General features: G+C 42.6%; 3 protein-coding genes across 4 annotated transcripts in view; 1 reads left to right on the plus strand and 2 right to left on the minus strand.

Annotated features, from left to right (window-relative positions):
- Positions 1-818, minus strand: part of SARC_00486 (hypothetical protein) — a 4,772-nt gene extending 3,954 nt beyond the window's left edge. The window contains exon 1 of the mRNA XM_014305821.1: positions 227-818. Within this exon, the coding sequence (XP_014161296.1) occupies positions 227-526 (300 nt within the window). The 5' untranslated portion in view covers positions 527-818. The remainder of the gene's footprint in view (positions 1-226) is intronic.
- Positions 819-1,402: 584 nt separating this feature from the next.
- Positions 1,403-5,712, plus strand: SARC_00487 (hypothetical protein). Its single transcript, XM_014305822.1, has 7 exons — positions 1,403-1,572; positions 2,684-2,736; positions 3,060-3,203; positions 3,327-3,469; positions 3,582-3,728; positions 4,386-4,556; positions 4,866-5,712. The coding sequence occupies exons 1-7, from the start codon at positions 1,466-1,468 to the stop codon at positions 4,983-4,985; spliced, it is 885 nt and encodes a 294-aa protein (XP_014161297.1). The 5' UTR covers positions 1,403-1,465; the 3' UTR covers positions 4,986-5,712.
- Positions 5,713-6,110: 398 nt separating this feature from the next.
- Positions 6,111-11,076, minus strand: SARC_00488. 2 transcript variants are annotated; one of them, XM_014305823.1, is made up of 10 exons: positions 10,701-11,076; positions 10,322-10,426; positions 9,578-9,862; positions 8,849-9,050; positions 8,514-8,594; positions 7,851-8,135; positions 7,492-7,667; positions 7,222-7,311; positions 6,776-6,882; positions 6,111-6,360 (listed from the first exon to the last, which is right to left on the minus strand). In XM_014305823.1, the coding sequence occupies exons 1-10, from the start codon at positions 10,969-10,971 to the stop codon at positions 6,238-6,240; spliced, it is 1,725 nt and encodes a 574-aa protein (XP_014161298.1). In that variant the 5' UTR covers positions 10,972-11,076; the 3' UTR covers positions 6,111-6,237. The 2 variants fall into 2 exon arrangements, with proteins under 2 accessions (XP_014161298.1, XP_014161299.1); XM_014305824.1 differs by having other exon boundaries at positions 7,851-8,138.
- Between the last annotated feature and the right edge of the window lie 322 nt (positions 11,077-11,398).

An 11,398-nucleotide genomic window follows, 5' to 3' on the forward strand; every position in this document is an offset into this window, starting at 1 on the left:
ACTACATACTACACACACACATATATATATATATATATATATATATATATATATGTATATATATATATATACATACATACATATATATATATATATATTGAAGGGAAGATCGCACTTAGAAGCAAGATCGAATTTGAACACGGTTTAGTGCATTTAATTATATAATCACGGAGTCGGGCGGTTCGCTTCAATGTGCACTAAAATACTATAATAGAAACAGACATACCTTACGTAGTATATCTACACCGTTCGAGTCAGTATCCCCCGTATATACCACAATCGAAGCGTGCGTATACTGTCGCTGTATCGCACGTACAGCACACCACAGTACACGCTCACCCCCACCCCCTGCATTGCAATACGGATGGAACAACCCGACCATAACGAGGCCCGGATTTCGTCGTTGTCTCTCCTGTCGTTTGGCTTTGCATCGTTGTTTCAAGCGTTTATACTGGTACAAGCAGACAGCCAATATGATGACTGTGAGTGCTGGCAACAAGAGTGCTGCATGGTATAGACCGTCCATAATGAGGTGTCCAAGATGTGCTAAAATACGGTAAGTTATGCTGTATAGCGCCTGCTGTTATACTGTCAGGTTGTCAAGTTATTTACTAATACAGTCAGCAGAGCGTGGTACATTTGAATGAATAGTTGAATACTACAGCAAGCTTTCTAGAAGACTTCATAGAGGAAGTGCGAAGCCGGTGTTCCCCTCTCTCTTAAATAGTTCTCGGCAAGTCGGCAGTCGACAAGAAGTCTGGAATGGTCAATGCATTTTTTAAAAAGATAAAATATGTACATACGAGTGATAAGATGAGCTTATGAGACCGGCATTAGATACCTCGGATTCTAGCTTTCGTATTTGGCTGTCGATTTGAGATTTGAGATTTGGTGTTAAAAAATATATATATACACACTCGCTGCAGTCTGCACTCTGCAGTCTTCTCTCTAAAAAGTTTGTTTTTACTTTTTATTTTATACAATTGGTCATAGTATAATTTTTTTTAAACAACACCCCGAATATGTATGTTTTAGAGGCTCTATGTACTTTTATATATGTTTGTACATAGCCTCCTAATTGTTTTTATATAGGAGGCGATGGTTTGTAGTCTATATAGGTCTCATAAATAGAAGTTAAGCGTAGACATTATATTGCCTCCTGGCAACACAATGTCAGCTGGAAAAAAAGTTGAACGTAAACAGATTTGTTTTGAGTTGCAGAAATATAAACATATTTTTAACGTTTTGATTTTGAGTTAGTTCAGTTGACTGTTCTTTTTAGGTGGCTTTGAGCTGACATTTTTTTTATTAAAAAAAAGTAATGTATTGTTGACATATCTGATATCCCCTAGAGTCACTAAAAAATACATACTTCCTCAAGTTCTTAGCACATAACAACCGTTGCACATGTAATGAAGTGTTAAGTGGTACTGATTGCAATTTTTCAATAGGGAGCGTAGCACCGATGACCACCTTACCTAAACGACGCGTCAGGATAGCGTGCTGCCAATTCTCGGCCGCTCTGGGTGCGTATGAGCGGAATGTGTCGCGAGCCGAGACACTGATGCAAAAGTAAGGACACAGTTTTTGTAGTTCAGTGTATTCGGTATTGTATTTGTGTTCCGATAGGTATTAATAATAAGTTATGAGTGGCTGTGCATATGTGTATCGTATGAGCTACCATATGGCGTACAGCTGAGATTAAAGGCACCCGCTAAGAACTTGATACAGAAGACTGGGTGTGTATTTGTATTTAGTTTGCCAATGTATTTGTATATAGCTGGTTTATGTATTTGTACTTAGATAGGCGCTTCGTATAAAGTGCAATTGATTGTACGTGTGTATCATTGTGCATATAGCTTCTAAAATCGCGCGCTGAGAATAGGATAGGAAAGTATCTGTGTATTTGTATTCGTTGGTTCATGTATTTGTAGTCAGTTGGTATATATATTTACATTTAGATATACGTATCGCATAGGAGGTACTTGATTGTGCGTCTGGGTATCTGTACAAGTAGTGGTTCGAACCATACTGTTTGAGATCGGGTGTTGAGATTTCAATACAGAAGTAGGGGAATGAATCATTTATATCTAGATAAGCGCATCTCATAAGCTGTAAATTGTTGTACGCATGTATATCAGTATTAGTAAAGATATGAAGTATCATAGGATGTACAACTGATGTCAACATACCGCCATGCTTTTAATATTGGCAGACATACTTGGCTGCGTATGCACATAAAAGTAGCTTGTGGCCTATTTGTACAATACCACCTGTCTTTGTTTCAAATAGGCTGGACGATAACATTGATCCAGTCAAAATTACACAGTATAGGTCGAAAGGTTTGTGGTAGGATCTTGAGCACATGAACGCGAGTTTTCCTTGCAATCACAACATTGGAAACTATCCGGAAACACCCGAAAATAGGCTTAGAATGGTTTCCATGGAAACAAGGCAAACGATGGTGTGCACGGGACTGCACTTATCGCATGTGTATACCACAGGCGACAACGCTGCAAACTTTCTACGCCAATGGAGCTTTGCCAATGTAAGACGTTATCATACAGAAAGACAGGTCTAAAGGGATCAAGGTTACCTACTTACCTTGACCCTTTCAGACGTATGCCAAAAATCTTTTGCCCATGGCTGGATTATCTGATTTTACACAAAAATTCTGTTGCAGTTTACATCCGGAAGATGTGGATATGCTTCTCTTACCAGAAATGGCTTTCACCGGTATGTAAGCTTAAAAGTACAGACTCTTAGCCTACATTGCGAATAAATGCTCGGAATTGACCAAAACAGCGACTCCATGAATACTGTAGTGAAACGCACTGCGGTAGCTTCATTAGGCTGAGTTGCCGGTTTAGATTAATACCGAATTAGTTCTCATAGACGTGCCAGACACCATGAATCACCTTCACAGATACACATTATATGAGCATATTCATATGCGTATTGCCAAAGACGTTATGTGATATATAATTATAAATATATGCGAGTATACGTACTTCTTAATCACGCTCCCAGTTGCATATGAAATCTACCACCGTGGACAGGGTATTCTTTCACTGAGGCTTCGCAGGTGCACGCGTTAGCCGAGGACAAGAACAGCGGACGTACTGTACAATGGGCTAAACAGCAGGCTGTGCGTTTGAATGCATATGTCATAGTCGGGTATCCCAGGGTTGAAGTATCTGCAGGTAATGTCGCTTCGCGTATATTCCCTTCTAAACAATGTAGCGAGATTGGTTTATTCAGAATTATAATATAGTTGAGTACACGTATCGTCATCAAATCTATTCCGAATCCGTTTCTGATCGCAGATGGTGATTCAACGTACTATAACAGTATGTGTGTGATAAATACCGCGGGAGTGCTGATAGAAACATATGACAAGACGCATCTCTACGAGACCGACGAGAAATGGGCTACAGAAGGGGTTGGATTCCAATATATTGACACAGTGGTGAGTTGCAATCTCAAGGCGAATCTGTAGACGTAAGGTCTGGTGTTGTGAGACCTACTTCTCGACAATCCTGCCAACTACTAATCAACGATCCCATCTGTGGATTCTTTAGGAATTTGGACGGGTGGGTCTGGCGATTTGCATGGATATCAATCCGTATCGGTTCACAGCACCGTTCGAAGACTACGAACTGGCGAACTACATGCGGACCAAACAAGTCAATCTGATTGTCTTAATCGCCAATTGGCTAGATAGCGAGGTAATTGATTTGGGGGGTATATCCGTATGTATATGTCTTGGGCCGACGTAGAATATTACACGCACACACACCTATAATAACCTGCTATCGTATCTCTGCTCTCTGTTGTGGGCTTGTATTCGAGGATGGCTGGTCTCGAGCTGCTGTCATGCGTATATGTCGTACTAGATAGTTGGTGCCAGAGTTTTACGTCTTGCACGGTAGCAAAGACCGATTTATTGGCAAACTACAAACAGTTAACGTATTTTGCAAATCCAATTGTAATTGATTCGCGTCATAAAGCTGACCATTATTGATTGTGTATGTTGGGATTTAAGGTCAGTCGTAGTCTTCTCTAGAAGGCTATATTTGATCGCAATAAAGTTTTTCGTGTGGTGTACTTATGTAGTATACACGTAATAAGGCAGAGTCGAATTCGCTTGCTTGGCGCGCATCTATAAGTATCGGTACAGCACGTTGATAGACCGGGAATCTCATTGCTCCTATGACGTGGCATTCACTCTCACACTGCACACACATCTTAGCCGGTCACTGTGTATATCTGCCGCACAGCGTCGCAGTATACGTTGCATTTCAGTACGCTTATAAGCAGAGCCACCCCCAAGTGTCTCTATTTCTGATATGTATCACATCCCCACTTTTCTTTGGGCCTTTCAGCCCGAGTCCGATGATTCGCGGGGCGTTCCGAACTATTGGGTACATCGGTTAAAGCCGGTGCTCTACACCGACACTGTGTTTATCGTCTGTAATCGTTCGGGCCGGGAGGAAACCAATGCCATCTACACGGGGTGCAGTGCGTGTATATCCCTGAAAGAGCCTATGTTGTTGGTAAGTGTATTGCCAATTCTGATGTTTAATTCAACTGCTGTGTTGAACAAGCGTGCTTAGGAACTACTTTGGAGGTGTCCACTTTGAGATACACTGCGAGGACAACGATAGGGCGATTCAGATTTGAGTGTCGGCAGACGCAGAATTTGTATTGGAAGTAGTTTTATCCGCGAGATTTGTGTCTTCGTTTGCAAACGAATGCTACTTCACGGGGGTAGCGGAATGATGCGCAAAACATAACAGACAAAGACATTCGTAGTACATTAAACCCACTGTATCCGTTGTAAAAACCGTTATTTCACTTTACAGGGCCAATTGAATAAGAGACAAGAGAATATACTTCTTGTAGAGCTCAGCGTCCCCGATCGCATGCCGAGTAGCAACGCAAAAGGAACTGCTCGAACACTGGTGGCAACCGCTGCAACTTGATATTCCAACCCTGTACCTTGTATCTGCACGAGGTGTGCTTGTCAAACTGACCCCCCATGCTTGCATTTTCGCATGTTTCGCATGTATCTCGAACTTCTTGATGAAATACCGACACCAAGAAAGCCTGAGTATTGCGGCTAAAGTTCCAGGATAAGGTTATGGATTAAGTGATATAGTTTTCCAGTGCCATGCGTTGTAAGTGGTGACTGATGTTACTGTATCCTCACATGCGAGATTACCATGATTGTTGTTGGCAAACTCTTAGATGAATACGGGATACACATCAGCATAGTAATCTTCATATTCATTAGCAAACCGATAGTCAATGTATGACCCTATAGCAGTCACCCGAAATCTTCGATATCATTGATCTAGCTTATGTAGTATGTTCAGTGTAGTATGATTTAACAGGTGGCCTCGGTTCTTCGCTCCGTCGCGGGTCAAGGGTTGCAATTTGAAACACTCATGCATTCCCGAGTACATACAAATCATATTGGGTTTACCTCAGACCCAATTGCCCAGCAAATACATGCCGAAGTCAAAAAATAATCGGTTGTTGGTTCAACGGAACGAAGTCGCTGCTTAGTCTAGATAAAGCAATATCCTTGCTAGATCACCCGAGCGGCTTCTATTATATAACCAGCGAGGTGCTGGCAGCAACGTCACCACCATAAAAGCGAAAGGAGCGTCCTTTTCATATCGGTGCAAATAAATCCAGATTGTCAGACGATAGTGCAAGAAGATTGAATCCGTTGTGGTATACACTTTGTATCGACATATAGTGGCACGAATTTTGGCTACTCTCACTCTCAGGTAGACTTTCGCTGCTCATAAAATTTCATGCGCTACTAGTTTGGCAAATCACAACTGCTCGATATTTGTCGCGTAGTCAGTTGTGGAAGGGTATTCGGAAATGCGTTATTATAGACTGACTATTCATTAGGTTCGAAGTCTTCGATGTTCCCGATAAATTTCAAAAAAAAAGTCTAAAAATTAGAATTTCGCTAAAGTACATCAATAGCTACTATGTACTTAATTTTGGAATTAAACAGAAAACAGCTAGTAGAGATAAAGAAATTTACTTAATTTTCTCCCTGTCGACTAGTGGAAAAATTTATAATCAGACAGCGCGAGTTGGGATAACTTTATTATGTCGTGGTATTCCACAAAACATTCGATTAATTGAAGGCGACGGATCTTCCAGTATGCTACACCAAAGTTTTCCAGCGTAATTTTTTACATGCCCCAGCTCTTATGCCTTTTCTGTAGCGAAAATGGCTTCTTCGATCATCAATTTCGCTGTCGATGGATTGTCCTCATCCTCGTCTGTGAGTTTCGGCTCAGGCATGATACCTCTGCATATATTCTGGCAATCCTGTGAATGATTTGTCGCGGAAGGTAAATAATCTTTTGAGTAACCTCTTAGGATAAACCTATATACTTTACAGCTGATCCACTATACTATTCATAAGACCGTAGTAACAAGCATCGCTAACATCCCAGCTCGAAGCTGCGTCAAATACAGAACAAGCGTAGAAATGAGAGCGTGATTTGGAATGTAAAAAGTCCTTTCACGGCGTATGCACAGTCATACATAGAGTGAGATGTTCAACACGGTATAGATTCATCGAAAAGGCAAAGGGAACGAGAATCAGCTACACTCCCTTATACCATACTCCTTTAGATATTTTTTTATGGCATATCCTGGTCAAAAAGCCGGCGTACGCAGAAGATAATTTAACAAGACACATATATGCCTATATTACAATCAATGCCAACAGCATACATACCACTCCATTAAGTATGTGAAACTTCTTTCTGTTGACGACGAACTGTAAAATATCGCCACTGTCATCCAGTACCGGAGTTATCGTGGTGTCGCAACAGAATGCCTGACCTGAAGCGCGCGCGAAAGATGCGTTCAAAGTACACGTGCCAGTGAGTGAAATAGCGAATATTTTGAACACCCTTGTGCAACGGCGGCATGCATCGAATGCAGTCAAGTCAATAAAAGGTGATATCATGTACACTTAGCATTCAACTTCCAGTAGAGCGCTCTAGTTCAGATTTGATCGCCCGACAAACGAAAGTGAGTTCAAAACGCTTGCAGCTGACAAACAGTAAAGGTCGCAATAAAAGCCATTCACATGTATTTACCCAACAAGCGGCCCCTTCCCCCCTATAAATATCCAGATGTGCACAAACAACTGCTACTTAACAACCAAATTGCACGTACCATCTTTTCGCTTCGACAGGATGAGACCACGCCACACTTGTTTTTTTCTCATGGTCTCGTGTATCTCCATCGACCTCTTCAGCATCAACTCTGTAGTCAGCAATCGCATCAGAAAATGAATATCAAAGGATTTGCATTCTGGCAAAAACGACCAGGTGCCAGTAGAGCCAACTTTGTGCCGTGCATTACATCTCCATTGAAACGCTCGCTGTATCGGCAAGCCTCATAACAACGAATGGGTATGATAAAAGACTCAAATAACGCACATACCACAATTCCTACACGATGAGATATCCTTGAACGTCTTTCCGAGCACTTCGCTCCTAGAGTAACCGAGAAACACCTCCCACATGTGATCTACGAATATGTACGTGAAGTCCTTCGACAGAATCTCAACAGTGATGATGTTCCCCATATTCATGGTATTCATCGATTTCATATGTTTCCTACAAGGGAGAAGGAACAATGTGATTTTTATGATGAAAAAATCGATATCACAGCAGCCATTGGAATATACTGGCCTGCAAACCAAAATAGCAAACTCTTCGTATTTAGTTTGTATACCCATAACGTAGTCTAGATACACACACGAGCTTATATACACAAAGGTAGCTGGCACAAGCACATACAAATGCAGCGCAGCCAGCTCGCTCTTCAGCTTTTCATGCTCTAACCGCAGTTCGACATTAGTCTTCTGGGTATCGTGCACAAACTCGGTGGCCTTCTTGATGATATGCGCTTTGGAAGGGTTCTTGACATTCACGAGTGTAGGCACAGTTGTGGCCAGCTCATTGATGCTATCCTTGAGACGTGTGCGACTGCGTTGCTCCGAAGCTTTGTGCGATTCAGTTCGGTACTGTTCCTCCTTGACCGACCCGTCCCCGTCCCCGTCCCCTTGTGCCGATTGTCTGGCGCTTCTACAAAATGAAGGAAAACAAAGAGTTAAATCACGGAATTGGAGATTTTGTCGCTTGCAAAAGCAGTCGATGGTTATTTGCCGTGAGCGTAGAACAAAGTATCATATAAAACGCTGCCGGACCACACACAGAGCGAAGTTTCGTTTGACGGCACAATAGTAAGTAGGGTACACCCAATTCATACAATAACGCAACGCATTGTGCGGTTTGTCTGCGAAGTAGTCCGAGAATACCACGTCAACGCTCTAGCACATTTTTTTGTACTATAAACACATTTTCGTTTTGAATCATATATGATAATACGGTCATACAAGGCAACATACGAACACTACAAATTGCTTTGACTCGCTCATTTGTACAGAAAATATAACTTACGTTTTACCGTCCAGGCTCTTGGATGACTTTCGCCCCGTGACAGTCGGTTTCACGTCAGAAGTAGTGTGGGCTACTCCCGAACTACGAGAGTGACAGGAAAAGTATAACTAAATTTTTCTACACTGGATGAGAGTGGCGGATGTGGTATACCAAAATGTGAGATCGGCCGAGACTTGAGACTAAATAACGCCATGACAGCGAGCACGCACAGCTAGACATATACAGCACCGCAAACAGTGTGGAACATGCCAATTATAGCCAACAAACTTGAAGCATGTCTTGAAAAATTCGAATTCGCTTTTCACAAACGACAAACGTCGATGTCGGTGACATACCCCTTTGCGACAGGCGATACGGAATTCTTTAAGTCAGGCACCGAAGAGTCTCTAGAGAATCCGCCAAGTTCAAGCGAGGCTTGGCTGCCTTGGCCCCTTGACTGAGGATGCTGCAGTTGCTGTGGTATCGAATCACTCCTCGGCACACCCATGTAGCTACCGGCACCTACAGATAGGCTAGGGGATGCCTGCTGGTTCAACGCTGTCGTGATGAGTAGTTGGGGTGTTGTTCGGAGTATCAGTCAAACTAGATTTTATATGTACGCACAGCCGGGTAGTTTGTTGCAGTACAGAAGGGCTTACATTTACAGTCAAGCTTATAAGATGAGCACCCGCCACTCGTCCTGAAAGTCTGCAATCTTCACATGCCTGCTGGTAGGTATCGTACCCGCCTAAAAGGATGCTAACGAAGCTACGCGTATTCATCTACGTATATCAGTTGCACGGTGCTAGTAGCTAACAGTCGTCGGTGAAAAAGACATCAAAAATGAACACAAATGCTGGCCTCTGCACATACATTTTTTTCACTCATCAGCTCTGCCTGAATTTTCCTGCGAAGTGAGAGTCCACAAAAAATTAAACGCTCTTATTACATATCGAATCTGAACACCAAATTTACAAGAAGACAAAACCACACCACTTTAATCAAGGTACAATACAGAATACTATAAAAACTAGCTTTGCACGACACGAAACTGCAACGACAACATCTGGCGGGCCCTCACACACCTTGCAAGTCAGCATATCCCAGAGTACCAGCGCCATTCGTCCTTGTAGAGTATCGGGCCCCAAAATGCGACTGCATACTGTTTGGGTCCACGAGCGAAGTTCTCGAGTGAGTGAGGGGATGGTTGTCGTCGATAGATACACGGCTCTTAGTTGCTGGGTGGACGAAGTTTGACTGAATTTGGTTTTGGTTTGAAGTCTGATGATTCAGACCCTGATCTTGGCTGCTATTGAAGGGTGAATGGTAGACTGGAGATCCGTACTCGTAGCCGGCCGGCAATGAATCGCCTGTAGGGTTACAGGGTAGGTCAATACTGAGCGGCTCATTTAAAGTACTTGTCGGTGTCTAATTCAAAACATAAAATGTCTGTAATCAGGAGCCCTAGATACATTGATTTCCAGGTCACGATCACAATTAGAATCATATATGAAAAGCGTAGACATTCAGTATTAATAAATATTACCATCAGCAGAAAAGAAAGGACACTGCGATGGTTAAAGCATATAATCCTATGCACAATGTAGTGGAAATTGAGTGAGCTTGCAAACAGTCCCGTCGATCATAATTGTTCAAATTTGCTCATAACATTATGAATTGCCGCATCTCGTCACCCGCAAATGCACTCGAGCATATCGCCCGGGTGAGGAATATATATTTTAGGAAGCACACCCGAACTTATAAATTCACAACATGTAGGTACACGGTATTTCATACATGAGCAGAAGGAGGGACAGCTGAGCAGTTACCGTTTTGACTGAAGTTGGAAGATTTTGATCCGGTCACGCTACGCTTGCCGTCGGATGCTACGAGGCCCATCGAATTACTTGTGTAAGGTTCTTGAAGGATGATCTCTGGCGACGAAAATTATGCGGACGGTTTCAAGAATTTCAGTACTTTTAAATCCCAAGATACTCCTCGTGAAGTTAATATGGGATGCACTCAAACTAAACAGTGCTTACTGCGAGAAAATTCTCACGTTGCGATGAAACTGCAAAACGTTGAAATGCTAATACAGTACAGGCTCAAATTACCTGACGGAGACTGGTACAAAAAAAAGAGAGCGAGGGAACAAGCACACGCTTAGAGGATGATAAGACCAAGTTAAAGTGATTTAAAAATACATACGGCCAAGTTGACTGGCGTTGGTCGGGCGCTGATTATTGATGGACGTATCCGGGAATAGGGACGGCGAGTTAGGCAGCATCTGCATACTCAGATCTATGTGCGGTATACCCCCCTGCAGGTTGTCAAAGAGCCTCTTTAATTGGGGGTCGACAACCCTATCATCACTGGCTAATTCATCAGGCATTTTCTCCATCATGCGTGTGATGTAGTTGGCGTTCTCCCCGCCAATTGACGGTGGTAGAATGCCATACTTCGCCTTCTTGCCCAGCATGTGCTCCCTACCGACTGACTCCCATTCTTCAAGCTTGCGCTTGACCGTGTCAGTGGCGCGAGGGTGCGGCGGAAGATTTTGCGCGTATATGTCTGTGAGCAGGCTACAGGGCACGAAATAGACGGAATAAAGAAAAATGAATGAGAATCTGTGTATGTACGTCATCAAAATGAAAACACCTATATGTTCGCCACCATGCCAGATGGACTTGAGCATTGAACTTCCAAAATCTCAAGTGTTGATGTAACACAAACAGCACGGACAAATAGAGTGATTCCTATATACGTGCCTAAAACTTCAACTAAAACTTACATATGAAACAAACAAATATGCAAACGCAAACACATGTACGCGCACAACTACTAAGACCAAGAGAGAAAGAAACGATATACGACGCAACGGCGTATCCACTCCATGTATATATATA

Source organism: Sphaeroforma arctica, assembly GCF_001186125.1.
Source record: "Sphaeroforma arctica JP610 unplaced genomic scaffold supercont1.15, whole genome shotgun sequence".
In the NCBI taxonomy this organism is placed as follows: domain Eukaryota; class Ichthyosporea; order Ichthyophonida; genus Sphaeroforma; species Sphaeroforma arctica.

What these genes read in the sequence shown, in the direction of transcription:
- SARC_00487 (XM_014305822.1), top strand. Translation starts at nt 1,466, where the DNA reads ATGACCACCTTACCTAAACGACGCGTCAGGATAGCGTGCTGCCAATTC. An exon ending in ACCAGAAATGGCTTTCACCG is followed by an intron (nt 2,737 to 3,059) that starts GTATGTAAGCTT and finishes CACCGTGGACAG; the next exon opens with GGTATTCTTTCACTGAGGCT. An exon ending in TGAAAGAGCCTATGTTGTTG is followed by an intron (nt 4,557 to 4,865) that starts GTAAGTGTATTG and finishes TTCACTTTACAG; the next exon opens with GGCCAATTGAATAAGAGACA.
- SARC_00488 (XM_014305824.1), bottom strand. Translation starts at nt 10,971, where the DNA reads ATGCTGGGCAAGAAGGCGAAGTATGGCATTCTACCACCGTCAATTGGC. An exon ending in TTCCAACTTCAGTCAAAACG is followed by an intron (nt 9,863 to 10,321) that starts GTAACTGCTCAG and finishes GTAACCCTACAG; the next exon opens with GCGATTCATTGCCGGCCGGC. An exon ending in CTCATCGTGTAGGAATTGTG is followed by an intron (nt 7,312 to 7,491) that starts GTATGTGCGTTA and finishes TGCTGACTACAG; the next exon opens with AGTTGATGCTGAAGAGGTCG.